Genomic DNA, 14,889 nt, shown 5'->3' on the forward strand with positions numbered 1-14,889 from the left:
AGGAGATGTTTATCCAGGAGAGAAGGCAGATACTTTGCATATCATTTTCAACAGAGGACCAAGTGTTGTCCCACAGGGATGGCTATTTAAAGAGAGCATGCCCTTTTTATTAAGGGACACAATTTAACATTGTATATGATGTACTGAGTCAATGTATCCAAATCTGTCCTTTGCATGCTTCCTCCCTGAGTCTCACCACATCTATGTACCCCATTGCCCTCATATCATTTCCTTCATTTCCAGCTTTGAGTAAACTTCCTTTTTAATTTAAATAACTACACTTAAAAAGGAAACATGCCCATAGGGTAAATTCGAAGGACTCAGCCTGTTTTTTCTTATACACATTAAAATATACTGTTAAAAGGAAAAGTTTCTGTGTATACTTAAAGCCACCTGGCATACTTGAAATGCTGTGTGTCCCACACTTGGGGACACACAGCCAAGATCATTCAGCATGCATTTTTGTGAGCCTACTGTGTGCTAGACACTGGAAATGTAGACGTGAAAAGACACCATCCCTGCCCACCAGGAGCATACAGTCAATTCTCACAAATTCTTTAGAGTAAAGATATTGGTTATAAAACATTACCATGTTAGTGAGCACATTACCCAATGTGTGTGGACCAACCTTGTTCACTAAGGAGGAATTGATTTTGTTGACCAGCCAAGTAAATGTTCGTCCGTAAACGGCCTTTGCCATTGCATCTCTAGCGTAGGCAGAGAGTTCTAGCGTCAATGGGCATATCACCTGAGAAGAACGACAGGTACATCTTTACAGAGGTTAAAAATATTAAAAGGCCTCCTGAGTGTTCAACCTAGGCTTTAAAGATGACTAGAGAAGGATACTTGATGGGGAAAGATGCCCCTCCCGCCTGTTCTGTTTATGCTATTTCTTGAGTGCCAGGCACTGTGCTGATATACAGCCATGACTAAGGCAAACAGTTCCAGCCTTTGTGGGCTCACATTTTGCAGAGGGACATTCAACAAGTCACACAAAGAAGCACCATGTTGCTCTCAAGCTGAGCGTGACAAGTGCTATAAAGAGATATATATGGTGCTTTAGGGTAGGGGTGGGATGAGCAGGGAAAGGACTTTGAAGAAATGATCCCTGGGAACTGAAGGATGAGGCTGGGTTAACTACAAGAAGCATAGGGAAAAGTGTTCCAGCAGAGGGAACAGCATAGCAAAGACTCTGTGGAGGGAAGGCAGGGCGAGCGTGAGGCACAGAGAGCTTGTGATGGTGGGATGTTGGGGGATGGGGAAGTTAAGGCAGGAGATGCTGACAGAAGCTGGACCACACAGAACCTGGTGGGCAGGATTCAGGAGTCTGGCCTCCCCTAGGGCCACCATCCTGCTGGCAGCAGTGGTGGGAAGGGCAGGTACATTTCCACCTAGAGCCATTTTTACCTCCTCCGTTTTGGCTTCAATCTTTCTATGGGTGAGAGCTTCCAGAAGGACCCATGGGTGGACCCCTAGGAGCTGAATAAATGGAAATCAAAATGCCATTCAGTAACCCAACTTTACTCACTAATAAAGAGTTTCCAGGTCCAGGTGTACCTGCCCTACTAATTGTGCTTTAACGCAAAACAGATCATATTTGGTCTTTCAACCAACTGGCTTTTACCCACTCCCTCATCTACCCCCATGATCTTTAAACCTCCTAACCAGTGTCAGCTGGGAGAACACGATGTGAGCCATTTGGGACATGGGCGTCTGGCTGCCTCACTCCCCTCCCCCGCCTCTCCATCTCTGAAAGTGTCTGCTCCCCCCGCACCGGGGCTCTCGCAAGTTGGACCATCACCTTGGCAATCCGTTTGATCTCGTGGGTGTCTGGTATGGAGGCCCAGCCTTGCTGGTTCTCTTCAAAACAGATGTTCCCCAGGTGTAGGACACTGGCAATAATTCCAAAGAGATTCTAGGAATGTGGGAAGTGGTGAGGAGGGCAGGGAGAGAAGACGGTGGCCGCCTAATTGATAAATGTCATCAGAGAGGAGATACCCGAGGGAGAACTCCCCGCCCCTGAATTCCAGCCTGGAGCTCACAGAACGAATGGAGTTTCCTCCTTGCCCAGATATTAAGGGAAGCCGGGAAAGAGCCTCGGCGGAGGGTAGGATGATGCCTCACTCAACTCCAGCACAAGACACTGCTATTATGATATCACCCTGTGCCTCCCCACCAATCTAATGTTCCAATGTCATGATCCCAGATACATGTGTGTATATATACGTGTGTGTGTATATACATATACACATATGTGTATATATACATACATATATATATTTTTTAAAATTATATCCTGGTCCTTGGAAAGATCAATAGTTTAACAATCGCCCCCCCCCCCACCCAGAAAATAAGGACAAAAAGATGTAAAAACAAACTCTTTATAAATCCTACAGTTTGGTCCAGTTTGTTCCAATACAGAAGCATAAATAAATGATATTCCTAGCATTCTAGGGGATTAAATATTTGAGATTGGGTTTAAGGGGAAGAGGAAACATGACCACCTGCTGGCACCCAACACTGGGAAAATTCAGGGCTGCTGGATAAAATGCAGAATGCCCAGTTAACATTTGAATTTCAAGTAAGCAATGACTAATTTTTATTTATTTTTTCTTTTCTTTATTGGAGTAAAATTGCTTTACAATGTTGTGTTAGATTCTGCTGTACAATGAAGTGAATCAGCTATATGTATACCTATATCCCCTCCCTCTTGAACCTCCCTCCCCCCACCATCCCACCCATGTAGGTCATTAGAGTACTGAGCTGAGCTCCCTGTGCTATACGGCAGGTTCCCACGAGCTATCTATTTTACACATGGTAGTGTATTTATGAGCAATGACTAATTTTTAGTATGAAGTTTGTCCCATGCAATGTTGGGATATACTTCTACTAAAAAACGAGTCAGTGTTTATCTGAAATTCAAATGTACCTAAGTGTCCTATGTTTTTATTTGCTGAATCTGGCAATCCTACCGTGTAATCACCAAGAAACCAGGATGGTTTCCTCAATCCCAGACCTGACCTTGGCATCTCTGCCCTCGGGGGGCTCATACCTCAAGGTCATCTTCAGTAAAATCGATGACAGAAAAGGCATTGGAAACCGTTTTCCAGTCGTTCTTGTCATTAATAGACGACTCTTTGGCACAGTGGCCCTGTTGACACAGAATTGGGTTGCTTAACAGCATTTTTATAAGGACAGTTAGGTTTATAAACACCTACTCCTAATCAAAATGATTTTCTCTACAAGCATGAAAAAGCTAGTTCTAGAATGTTCTGAGCTGTGAAAAAAATGGGTTCTATTCTGTTTACCACCTGACGATTTGCCAACTGCTGCTTTTTTCAAATTTATTTGTAATTTTGTTTAAAAATCTGTCTGGGAAAACTTTCAAAGTTACATATTAGTGGTATATCTTTAGTGTGTTTTTAAAAATAGGTTTTCTTGCCATTTTTGCTGAATAAATTGGAAACACTTGTCTCAATAGATATCTGCTGAAACATGCAGGAAAATGACAGTATTTAAATTCAGTAAACAATCTTGACACACTTAGCAACCAACATCAGAAACTTCACTGCAGGATTTCCTTCACTCAAGGAAATAAAAGTTTGGCATCTAGAGAAACACAGATTCTACAGGAAGCGTAATAAGACTTTCCCCATTAACTCTAGAGGATGTCTTTTAAATAAGTAACAGACTACCAATATCACAAATTAAAGAGGAAACCTTCTAGATGAGGGTTTGGTTTTTTTTGCTTTTGTAGTACAGAGTATTCCTAGTTTCCTGATTACCTGAAGATTTGTTATCTTAAAAGAGTTCCTTGTTGCGTGGGGAAAACAAAGGTGTCATACCATGAAAATATTCACCAGTGAACTGGCCAGTGTTAAATCTGCAACCTCCCAAATATCCCTGCCCACACAACTAGCAACATCTGCACTTGCCTCTCCAAGGGCAGAGCTAGTCTAAGTCAGTCCTCAGAGGACACCTAGAGGTTTGGAAGCAGTGCAAATATACTGCAAAGCAGTCACAAAGTTTGCCAAAGTTACAGGAGAATATGAAATCGATCAAAATAATACTTGTGAATTGCTTGAGCCATTTCCAAAGCCACTGTGGCATGAGGATCTGGCCAAATTAATCAAGCCAGAAAAAATCTGCAAGGATAAAGGCATGATACATTCCCAAAGAGAGTGATTTGATAATCGAATGGTTAGGAGAAGCCCTACATAAATGAAGTCCTCTTAAATGGATGAAATCCATCCTTAATGGATGAAGTCCTCAAAGACTGTAACAAATTGATCCTCTGATCATGCTATGAAAAGCCAAAGGTGATGCTCCCATACAGCTCTGTTGGAAAAATGAGGTCCTCAAAAAGAAAAAAAAATCAAATTTGATTTATTCTTTGTTCTGAGAATTAGTACAAAGTTTGTTAAGTATAAAATGAGATTATGAGATTCTTTTATCTTCCTGATTTAGCTGCATTTTTCAAAATAAATTTCCATCAAGTCATCTTTTCCTCCATGATTTACTATGATACGCTGGTCTTCATTTTACAATATTCACTTTATAAGACCTGGCTCTCTTTCTTAAATGATGTCCCTGCTTTGTACTCTGCCAAGTGACCTCCGTTCAAGCCAGGTCCAGAGAGAAGAGAAAAATCCAAAAATCTTGGGGCAAAAAGGTGCTGGTGACATCAAACACTGAGAGGTGCTATAGATCCTGACCATCCCACACCCTAGTGCTGGTTGCAGAAAAATTAGTGCTGGGAAGTTAAATTCTGGAAGCCACTTTGTACAACACTACATCCTAGGATTGCTCATAGAAATGGTCTGAACTATTTCTGTAAGGGAGGACGCTCATTCATTTCGCAGAAAACAGTTCTCGGGATGGAAGGCAGGAAGGTGCAAAAAGTCTTTTCCAAACTAGTTCTGAAAGCAGAATGAAGTACCATAGGTTGTGGACAGAGATAGACAGTGTGTTTCTATCACACTAGACCAGAAGTTCTCACCTCAGCTGTGCATTAGAATATCCAGGGGATTCACTGAATTGCATTTAATCATCAAGGAATGTTTAAAACAACCCTGATGGAAAATATTTCTACAGTGGAAAGATCTGCCACCACCTTAACCTAGTGATCAAATTCGCATCACTAACAGTGAAGCAATGGACAACATGTGTCTGCTGAGATGATGCAGGATGTCTACTCAGGGCATCTATGCAGTGTCCTTACCAAAAATATTTAATCTCAATCTACTGCTCTAGCATCTTCACACTGTTAATTTTATGAAAAGAAATAAGAGTCTAGATTGAAAGAAACATAATAACCGATGCATGATTTTATCTTAGTTGGAAGAAACTGCTATAGATAGTATTTTGAGGACAATGGAAAATTTGACTACGGACTAGTTAGTAGATGATATAAGGAAATTATTGTTAATTTTTAAGGTTCAATATGGTAGCACAGTATAAGAAAATACTCTTATTTTTAGAAGCTACATGCTGAATTATTATTTGTGACAGAAGTGCCATAAAATCGCAAATTGCTTTAAAATGGTTCAGCAGAAGTTAGATGATAGAGCAGATATAGCAAAGTGGTAATAATTTTTTAATGTGAGTGAGGCATGTAATGATATTGATTCAACTTTTCTGAAAACTGAAAATGTTTATAATAAAAAAGATTATAAAAAAAATAAATAAAACCACCCTGATGTCCAGGTCTTGCTCTAGACCAATTAAATATGAATCTCTGGAAAGTAGAGCCCAGGCATTTGTGTGTTTCAAAAGCTCCTTGGGTAATTCTAACTTCAGCCAGGGCTGAGAACCACTCACCAAGATATTGGTTACTGTACCAAGATGATATACCTGCCAGGCGTAAAAGGAGGGGTCAAGAAACCAATCAGTAGAATACCTCCACAATGATAATGAGAAAGTTATTGAACATCCCACAGAAGTCCCCCAAACACCCCTGATCCCCCCCCTCCAAAAGGCCACCAGAACCAGGTGCTGGTCTTTCCAACCTGTGAGAGGTATTTATACAGCTGGGGGTCTCGCTCAAGTCCCAGGTAAGCAAGGAGCTCCTCTTCTCCACCCTCTAGCAGCTGGTAGAAGATGTGGAAATTCCGCTCACCCTGATTTTGATAGACGACTCGAGACTTTTCTATCAAGTAACTGATGATATGCCCGCCTACAGGAATGCCCTTCAACAGAGAGCAAAAAATTCGGGGAAAAAAAAAAAACCAATAATCAAACCACTCTCTTACTGGTGTCTTCTGATGAACTGAAATTCTGAATTTGAATCAAGTCTGATCTAACGATCTTCTAGGATTAGTGTTTTCTGGGTCCCGTTTCAAAAAGAGTTTTGCCTACGCCCACAGTCATGAAGATATTTTCTGTGTTTTCGTCTAGAAGCAACTGTTTTACCATCCACGTTTAGGACTATGACCCATCATTATTCAATTTTTGTATATGGGGTGAAGTTGAGGCCAAAGATCTCTTTATCCTCCATATGGATTTCCAGTTGACCAGCACCATTTATTGGAAAGACAATTCTATGCATACTGAATCACAGTGGTGCTTTGGTCATAAGTCTGGTGACCATATATGTGAGTGGGGCGGGGGGAGGGGTCTTTCTCGACTCTCTTCTGGTCTATTAGCCTCTTTATATATTCTTGTGCCAACATCACACTTGTCTTAATTATTGCTTTAAATAAGATATCCGGTAAAGGGTTTGTGTTCCAGGACATATATAGAACACTTGCAAATCAATAAGGAAAAAAAAACCAGACAGCCCAATTAAAAATGAGCAAAAGACTTTAACATACAAGAGGGTCTTTAAATGACCAACGGGCAAAACTTCATTAAAAATCAGGGAGATACAAATTTAAACTACAGTGAGAAACCACTATATCCCACCAGAATGCCTAAAACTAAAAGGACTGACAATACCAAATGTTGGCAAGAGTGTGGAAAAACTGAAACTCTCAATTATAACATTGCTGGTAAGAACCCAGCAATGCCACCTCGGGGTATATACCCAACATAAAGGAGTGTGCTTATATCTACTAAAAGAGGTACAAGAATGTTCACAGCACTATTTGCAATAGCCCCAAATTGGATACAACCCAAATGTCCAACACAGGAGAACAGATAAATGGTGATAAAAGTCGAGCAATCAAAAAATGAACAATTCCATGCAGCAACATGGTTGAATCTCACAGACATGTTGATTGAAAGAGGCCAAACACAAAATAGAACAATTGTATAATTGCATTTTTCTGAAGTTCAAGAAGCAGCAAAATGAATCTGTGATTATAGAGGTCAGAACTGCAATCACCTTTGGGAAGGGGGGGTATTGTTAGAGACAGGTAGGATAACCTTCTAGGTGCTAGAAATTTTTATATCTTGATCTGAGTGGTGGTTACACAGGTAGATTCATATGTAAAAATTTATCAAGCTGTATGCATGATTTGTGTCCTTTTTACTATGTGTAGAATTTCAATAAAAAGTGAAAAAATATATATCGTTATTAAATTTTTTTCAAAGTCTATGCACACACCACCAGAAACCCATGTTCCAGCCTCTGGGAAACCCTGAGTCAGTCTGTCCTCATCACTACACTGAACGCCCAGCCAGTTACTGTTCTCTAGCCTAAGTGTCACTTTGTCACTTGGAATTATGTGTCCTTGAGAACTTTGTCTACCCCTCCTACTTGCATTAGCCTCATTTAAACTCTGTGTACAACACAACCACACTCATTCATTATGTGTTGTCTCTGGCTACTTTCATGCTACAAGAGCAGAGTTGAGTAGTTGAGACAGAGGCTGTATGGTCCATAAAGCCTAAAATATTTACTATCTGGCCCTCTCCAAATAAGTTTGCCAACCCATGTCATATAATTATGTACACATAAGCAATATATTGTTTACTTTGGAATGTTTTCAAGTTTTATAAGAAATGGCATCACACTGACACCCAGTACGTTCTCATGACCCGTCTACATTGTGTGTAGCTGGCGGTCACATGCTCTCACTGCCATAAAACATCTCATTGTGTGAGCATCCTGCAATTTGGCTGTTCTCCTGTCGATGGGCATTCAGCTCTCTCGAGATGTGTTGGTTCTTTTCCAGTCCCTTTACCATCGCGAGCAGTGCTGTTGTGGGCATATTTGCACATCTGTAGGAATATCTCCAGGCGTGGAATGGCTCCACCTTAGATTATGTGATTTAGACATCACAAGATGATACACTGTTTTCCAAATGGGCTGTACCAATGTACTCCCCGCCAGCAATGTGTAAGAGTTCCTAATGATCCACATCTTTACCAACACCTGGTATTATCAGACTTCTTAATTTTTGCCCACACAGTAAAATATGTCATCATGGTCTTTATTTGCATTTCCTAGAACTAGCACTAATCCTGGATTTTTCAACTTTTTGAGCCAATAAATGCCCTTCCTCCCTTAAGGTGCTTTGAGATGGGTTTCCATTGCTGGCAAGTTAAGGGGTCCCCGTGAAGCAGTAATAGGAACTTCAGTGTACCTTAAAGTCAAACTGTATGTCCATGTATTTTCCAAATCTGCTGGAGTTGTCATTCCGGAGTGTTTTGGCATTTCCAAAAGCCTTGGAATACAAAGGGAGGGGAGACTGAACCAAATTGTCATTCACTGCCATTTAAGTCATTAAGTGTCATTCAGTGTCATTTAATGTGTCACTCAATGACATTAAGTGTCATTCAGTGCCATTTAAGTCATTCGCCATGCTCATCGAATTCCTGACCCTAAATGACATGCTCATTGGAGGAGGGGAGGGGGAACCAGGAATGAAAGCCATACTTTATATTCTAAGAAGGAATCACTATTTACAGAGGATTTGATGCCAAATATTGGGGTTGGACCCAGAGAAAAGAAGGGAAAAATATCTTCTCCCTAGAATCCAATCTAGGAATAGATTAGAAATGGCCTAAGGAGAGGTAGATAGGACCCTAGGCCCTTGCTGTTCTAGAAGGGCACAGTTAATGGCCCCGATCACCAGACACCTTCCTATATCAAAGATGTAAATTGTTCAGCCCAAAGTTCTACTGGGAAAATCCCTTCAACCATAAACACCTTTTACACAAAGAGCAACCAAAACACAGGAGAAAATAACATGTTCAAAATCATCCAGCAAGTCAGTGAATTGCAACAGTAGAAATAATAATCATCAAAATGATTTTAATTAAACAATAAAAATATTAATGAATAATAAGAGTATTATTTTAGTGCTTACTAATTCTGCTGTGTGCTTTTTATGCATTCATCTTGTTTAATCCTCAAAACCTCTTAAGACGTAGGTACTATAAGTAGACCCATTCTCCAGATGGGGAGTGATTGCAGAAGCTTGCTGGTGCATGACTGCCCCAGGGTTAGTCTCCATGCCTGCTGGACTTCAAGGTCACGCCCTTCAACCACAATACTACTACCCATGTGATCCACTGCCCTCTTCTTAACTTCCAGACCTGCCCATTTTGACCGACCTACCCGAACAGAAGATTCTTCTTACTTAGTGACTTCCCTGGAACTGCCCTCTCTAGGTCCTCAAAGATCGCTCACCTCCAGCACTGGATTGGAGAGTAGCAGTCTGTCACGGGCTATTTGTAGTGACTCAGTCATTGGGCAGGTCACTGCAAAATACTGGAGAATCTTCTTGGAGGCCTCCGTTTTCCCTGCCCCGCTCTCTCCAGAAATGAGGATGAAGTGGTTATTTAGCTCAGAGCACATCATGCGGTAAGCGTTGTCAGCTATGGCGTAGCTGGGGAAGTAGTGAGACAGAAACGCAAGGAATGGAAGTGACTATAACCCTCCTTCCCTTGACTCTGATGCCCACCAGAACAGGAGGACAAAGTACCCTTCCTCCCAGAAGCCACGTCCAGATTGTGGTACAAGGCACTTAGTTCAGACAGATAGCAAACCTTCACCATGACCCACTGACTGATCACTCACAGAGTGTACTAGATATCAAAACTCTAACAATAGAAGAGTTACAGTGAAGAATTGGGGCAGGAATAAAAAGATTTTTCAAAATTTACCAATTTTAAAAAAATCTATCAACATTTCTTATAAGAATAAGTTACATACTAAGTTACATCCCGCAAGAGACGCTCTATTAACTGTAGGTGGAAATAACATCTTGTCTAAATATTGAGTAACTCAATAGATATAAGATCTCGTGTTTTCTTCCCTTCAAAACCTAAAGTACTAAGAGTATAGAGGCAGGAAACCAAAAAGATTTGAAAAGTTCTGTGATAGCTTTAGGACAAGAGGTAAAACTAGTATAAGGGCTTTATCTACAAGATCAGAAACCAAAGCATGAAGGTCTCCCAAGGGTATAATCTTAGTATGTGGCCGAATTTGAAAGCTGGGTATTTCAGAAATCACTGGTGGTGGTGAGGCAGAAAGGTTCATAAATGCCTTGGGAGTAGAATAGGTGAATCACCAAGAAAAATGAAGGGAGAACCTAAATATTAGCCCAGAAGTCGACCAAGGAGGAGAACTGGGAAATTCAGCAAAGCCCAAGTCACATATAGACCAGGCAGGAAATTGCTTTTCTTATCCATCTGCAGCCCTGGTAAGTTCCTACCAATGGGCATTCTTCTCAGCTGCCATGACATTCAGGTACCAGTAGAAGGCACTATAGCAATTCATTTCCAAGAGAAGACACCTCTCTAGCCACATTTAGATTTCTCAGGAGCCATACAAAGATTCTACTTCTCATCATATTTAAGCTTAGATTTGATAATGATCTGCTGATGTTTTCCACTCTGTTGAAAGACTTGTTTCAGAAGAAGGCAGCAGTTTAAGTGAGATACACAACCTAATGAGCATGCATCAAGGATGTAGATGGTTGGGTGGATGGATAATGGATGGGTAGGTGGACGGATGGGTAGATGGATGGGTGGGTAGATGAATGGATGGGTGGGTGGGTGGGTTGGTGGTAGGTGGATGGGTGGGGTGAAGGGAGAGAGGGGGAAAAAAGAGAGGTAGAAAGAGAGAAAAATACTCCTATTGCTGACCTCATGGGTGCTACTTACACATGCGGTGGCAGTTCAAAGAAATTGACCCCTTGATAAAGTTCCATCTGGCTCACAGTGTAGATTCCAAGCTCCTGGTATGGGTTCACAGACACAAGGAGGGTCCCAATATATGTCTAGAGGAATAGACCAAAGCACTAGTGAGGAATTTCGGGGTGCAAATGGCTACAGCAAAAGACCATCACGTGCTATAATCCCCTTGTGTTCCTTCAGTGGTGGGACTATAACACGATAAATACGACAGGTGGGGAGGGGGGTCTCTGCTGTCATGGAACCTACATGGCATAGGCGGGCAGACAAACAGCCAAGGGACCAAGACTGCTTCAATTAGTGTGCTAAGAAAGGCTTAAATAGAGTAATGAGTGAGTGAATGACTAAGGAAGGCCACCTTAGCTAGTGGGCTTTGGGAGCCTTCTCCAAGGAGATGACATCTGAGCTGAGACTTGAAGGATGATGAGCCCGTCATGAAAAATGGAGGCAGGAAGGACATCTCAGGCTGAGGGGACACGTGTGGCTCTGCACTGGAGGCCAGCGAGGGAGGGGAGACTAGAAAATGGTAGAGAGGATGTTGGGGAGGGTGTGAGTTGAGACCATACAGGTGTCAGGAACTGGGGGTTCATTCCACATGCAATGGATGTCAGAGAGCCCACTCCCCGCTACTGAAATGAAACACTGCCCTGAACTATTATGTCAAAGAGATGACTTTGAGGGTGTACACCATGATCTGATTGATTCATGTTTCACAAAGGTCTTTCTGGTGATTGAGTGAAAGCAGGGCAAGCATATATACCTGCCATCTAAAACTGGGCAAACACTCCCACTACTGGCATTTATTTCTCTAGATCTCACTGTTGGATTCAACTAATATTCAAGTGTTTGAAGTACTTATATTTGTAATATAGCCACTAAAGAAAGCTTCTTGGAATATGATTATGAATAAAAGTTCTAAGCTCTTATATATAAAAATAAATATTTAGGCTCCTTTAAAAATACATCTGGAGCACGGGCTCTAGATGCGTGGGCTTCAGTAGTTGTGGTGAAGCCCCGCACCGCAATGAAGAGTAGCCCCCGCTCGCTGCAACCAGACAAAGCCTGCGTGCAGCAACGAAGACCCAATGCAGCCAAAAATAAATAAGTAAAATAAATAAATTTATTTTTTAAAATCCCGGTATTTAAAAAAAATACATCTGGTACTCAGATATAGAGAACAAACTAGTGGTTACCAGTGGGGAGAGGTGACGGGGAGCAAGATATAGGTTTGGGGGTGGGAGGTACAAACTACTGGGTGTAAGATAGGTTCAAGGATGTATTGTGCAACACGGGGAATAGAGCCAATATTTTGTAAGAACTGTAAATGGAAAGTAACCTTTAAAAATGGTATAAAAAATATATCTGGTGTTTTCAGATTCTGAGTTTGTTGTTGCTTTTCATTTCAGAGTCTCAAAGACTGGAGGTACTCAAGCCTACATTCAATTATGCTAAAATCATTCCAACTATTGTTTCCAATCTCTAGGACGAAGTCAAACAGAGAACCGGATCACAGATGAGTATTTTGACTAAAACTCTGCACCGCTTCCATCAGTAGAAATCTTCCAGGATAGAACACAGTTTCTGAAATTTACCTGTTCAGATTGGAAACATTTCGTTTATCCATGATGATCCTATCATCCCACTTATACTTCCCCAAACCATACTATTTCTCTTCTGCTTATACATAAACTTATAGATGAAATCTATTTCCGCGATTAAAAATGTATACTCTGAGAAACACTTTGCTTGTTTCTTTTGGTAACCTTGGTTTCCACATGTAGACTAAGCCACGGGCACTATTACAAACAAAATAACTATAAGAAAACAATTTTTTTAAAAAATATTTTTAAACTGCTTCTGATCATCTCATTTACTCTTAGCAAAAGCTAATAAAAGTAAACAATAACACACCCATCTACACAGACACACACACACACAGAAACACTGTTGAGTGCACCCTTAAAGGAATTTTCCTGAAAATCGACCAATCAAACCAAGGTGGAGTGATAAATGGAGATCTTAATAAAAATTGACCACTAGAAGCAAGGAGACCAACTTGAACAGAGTTCTGGTAAAGTACTGCAGTCTTGACCCTTGAAGATTCCTGGGATATGGTGGACATCTCTTACTTTTGCCTGCCTGGCATCAAGTCCCCCTTCTTCCAACAGATTCCTCTGAGAGAACTTCTCCAGCTCTCGGTCCATATCATGAGGTCAGGGGGCCACTGGCCTCATCCCTCACCTCTAGAAGTGGGTCTGGGAATAGCCTGGCCAGTCAGAATATTCCTCATTTCTACCTATGGGGATTGGTTCAGAGATAGACACATGACCCAACATGGGCCAATCAGAGCCAACCATCGTCCGTCTCCCAGAAGACTTGCTCCCTTCTCAGTAGCAGCTTTAAGAGGATAACATATCAGCCTGGTTCTGCCGGCAGCCACCTCGCCACCATGCAGAGAGGCTGCTCCAGAAGGAAACTGATGCAAAAGAAAGCAGAGGGATGGGAAAGGGTCCTCAAGACATCACCCTAGACCCTAGATCTATTTCTGGACCCTGAAGTTACATAGGTTGATAGATTCCCTCTTGCAGCTTAGGCTGATTTAAGTTGGGTCTCTGCCACCAGCAGACATAAAAGTCTTAATTCAAAGAATCAAAGTGCACCTGACAGTGGTCCCTCGACACCCCCCTTTAACGGCTAACCTAATTAGAGTGATACTGTTCACGATCATCGAGACAAGACCAGAAGGGAGCCACCACTCTAGGAAAAACAGCTGAGAAATGGGTTACATTACATAGATGAGGTTCTCGCTGAAACGCTTGCGAAGATTGTCCAGAAAAGCAGATTCACTGGTGTAGGCATCCAACAACACAAAATCCTGCACCCCGACCTTGTCCCGGGCAGTCAGCGTGCCTTCCATGTGCAGACGAATGTGCTTCCGCCCCACTTCTTCTTTCTACAGGAAACAGAACATTCCTCAGCAACTCACTTATTCTGTCATTTTTATTGCACGTCTAAAATGGAAATAGCAAGATCCCAAACCCTGGGGATAGTTGAGAGCAGAGATTAAATTATGCTCTCTTCATTAAGCATTTATGATCCAGTTAGGGATACAAGTAATGATAGGAAAAGCAATAACTGTAGTAACAGCAGCTGCTGCCAGGAACTGAGCATTTACTATGTTAGTCACTACACTAAATGCTTGACATGCATTATCTCTATTGATCCTCATTCTGACCCTATGCTCTTATCATGCCCATTCTACAGGCGAGAAAACTGAGGACAGAGAGGTTATAAAACATGTCCAAGACCTGCCAAAAGGCAGAGCCAGGATATGCACCTAGATAGCCTGGCCCTATAGCCTGCTTCCCTGACCATGATGTACTCACTGAATGTTAGTTGCCTAAACTTGCTATGTAATTCCCAGATGAGTGATGAGAACGCTGGTCAGAAGGAGACTATCTTGTTGCAGAGGAGTATTTCAGCATCAACAAAGGACAAATTTGGAGGGTCTCCTCCCAAAGGCTGGGCTTCAGACCTCCCCGGAGAAAGTTGGTGGCAGCCCGCTGGATGGTGGAGAATCTTGCTAGGTTACTAAGGCCAGACCAGGCAGCAGAACAACCCTCCCAGGAACAGACGAGCAAAGGGAGCCAGATCACCGCTGGGCGGGAGACCTGGTGCTGCCCTGTTTGGGTTGGGAGGGCCGCGGGAAACAGCTCTCCAGGGCTCAGGTAAGCTGAGGCTGGGGGTGTGCAGAGGGAGTGGGGAGCTGCTGTGGGTAGGAGGGCTGGAAGTGTGTGATGTCTG

General features: G+C 42.0%; 1 protein-coding gene across 1 annotated transcript in view; it reads right to left on the reverse strand.

Annotated features, from left to right (window-relative positions):
- Positions 1-14,032, reverse strand: part of MYO1H (myosin IH) — a 43,971-nt gene extending 29,939 nt beyond the window's left edge. Inside the window, exons 1-9 of the mRNA XM_059893637.1 lie at positions 13,877-14,032; positions 11,056-11,171; positions 9,578-9,776; positions 8,529-8,609; positions 6,009-6,188; positions 3,053-3,151; positions 1,802-1,915; positions 1,408-1,479; positions 629-748 (exon numbers count right to left, since the gene is read on the reverse strand). Of these exons, the coding sequence (XP_059749620.1) occupies positions 629-748; positions 1,408-1,479; positions 1,802-1,915; positions 3,053-3,151; positions 6,009-6,188; positions 8,529-8,609; positions 9,578-9,776; positions 11,056-11,171; positions 13,877-14,002 (1,107 nt within the window). The 5' untranslated portion in view covers positions 14,003-14,032. The remainder of the gene's footprint in view (positions 1-628; positions 749-1,407; positions 1,480-1,801; positions 1,916-3,052; positions 3,152-6,008; positions 6,189-8,528; positions 8,610-9,577; positions 9,777-11,055; positions 11,172-13,876) is intronic.
- Between the last annotated feature and the right edge of the window lie 857 nt (positions 14,033-14,889).

This window comes from Balaenoptera ricei, chromosome 14 (assembly GCF_028023285.1).
Source record: "Balaenoptera ricei isolate mBalRic1 chromosome 14, mBalRic1.hap2, whole genome shotgun sequence".
Taxonomy (NCBI): Eukaryota; Metazoa; Chordata; class Mammalia; order Artiodactyla; family Balaenopteridae; genus Balaenoptera; species Balaenoptera ricei.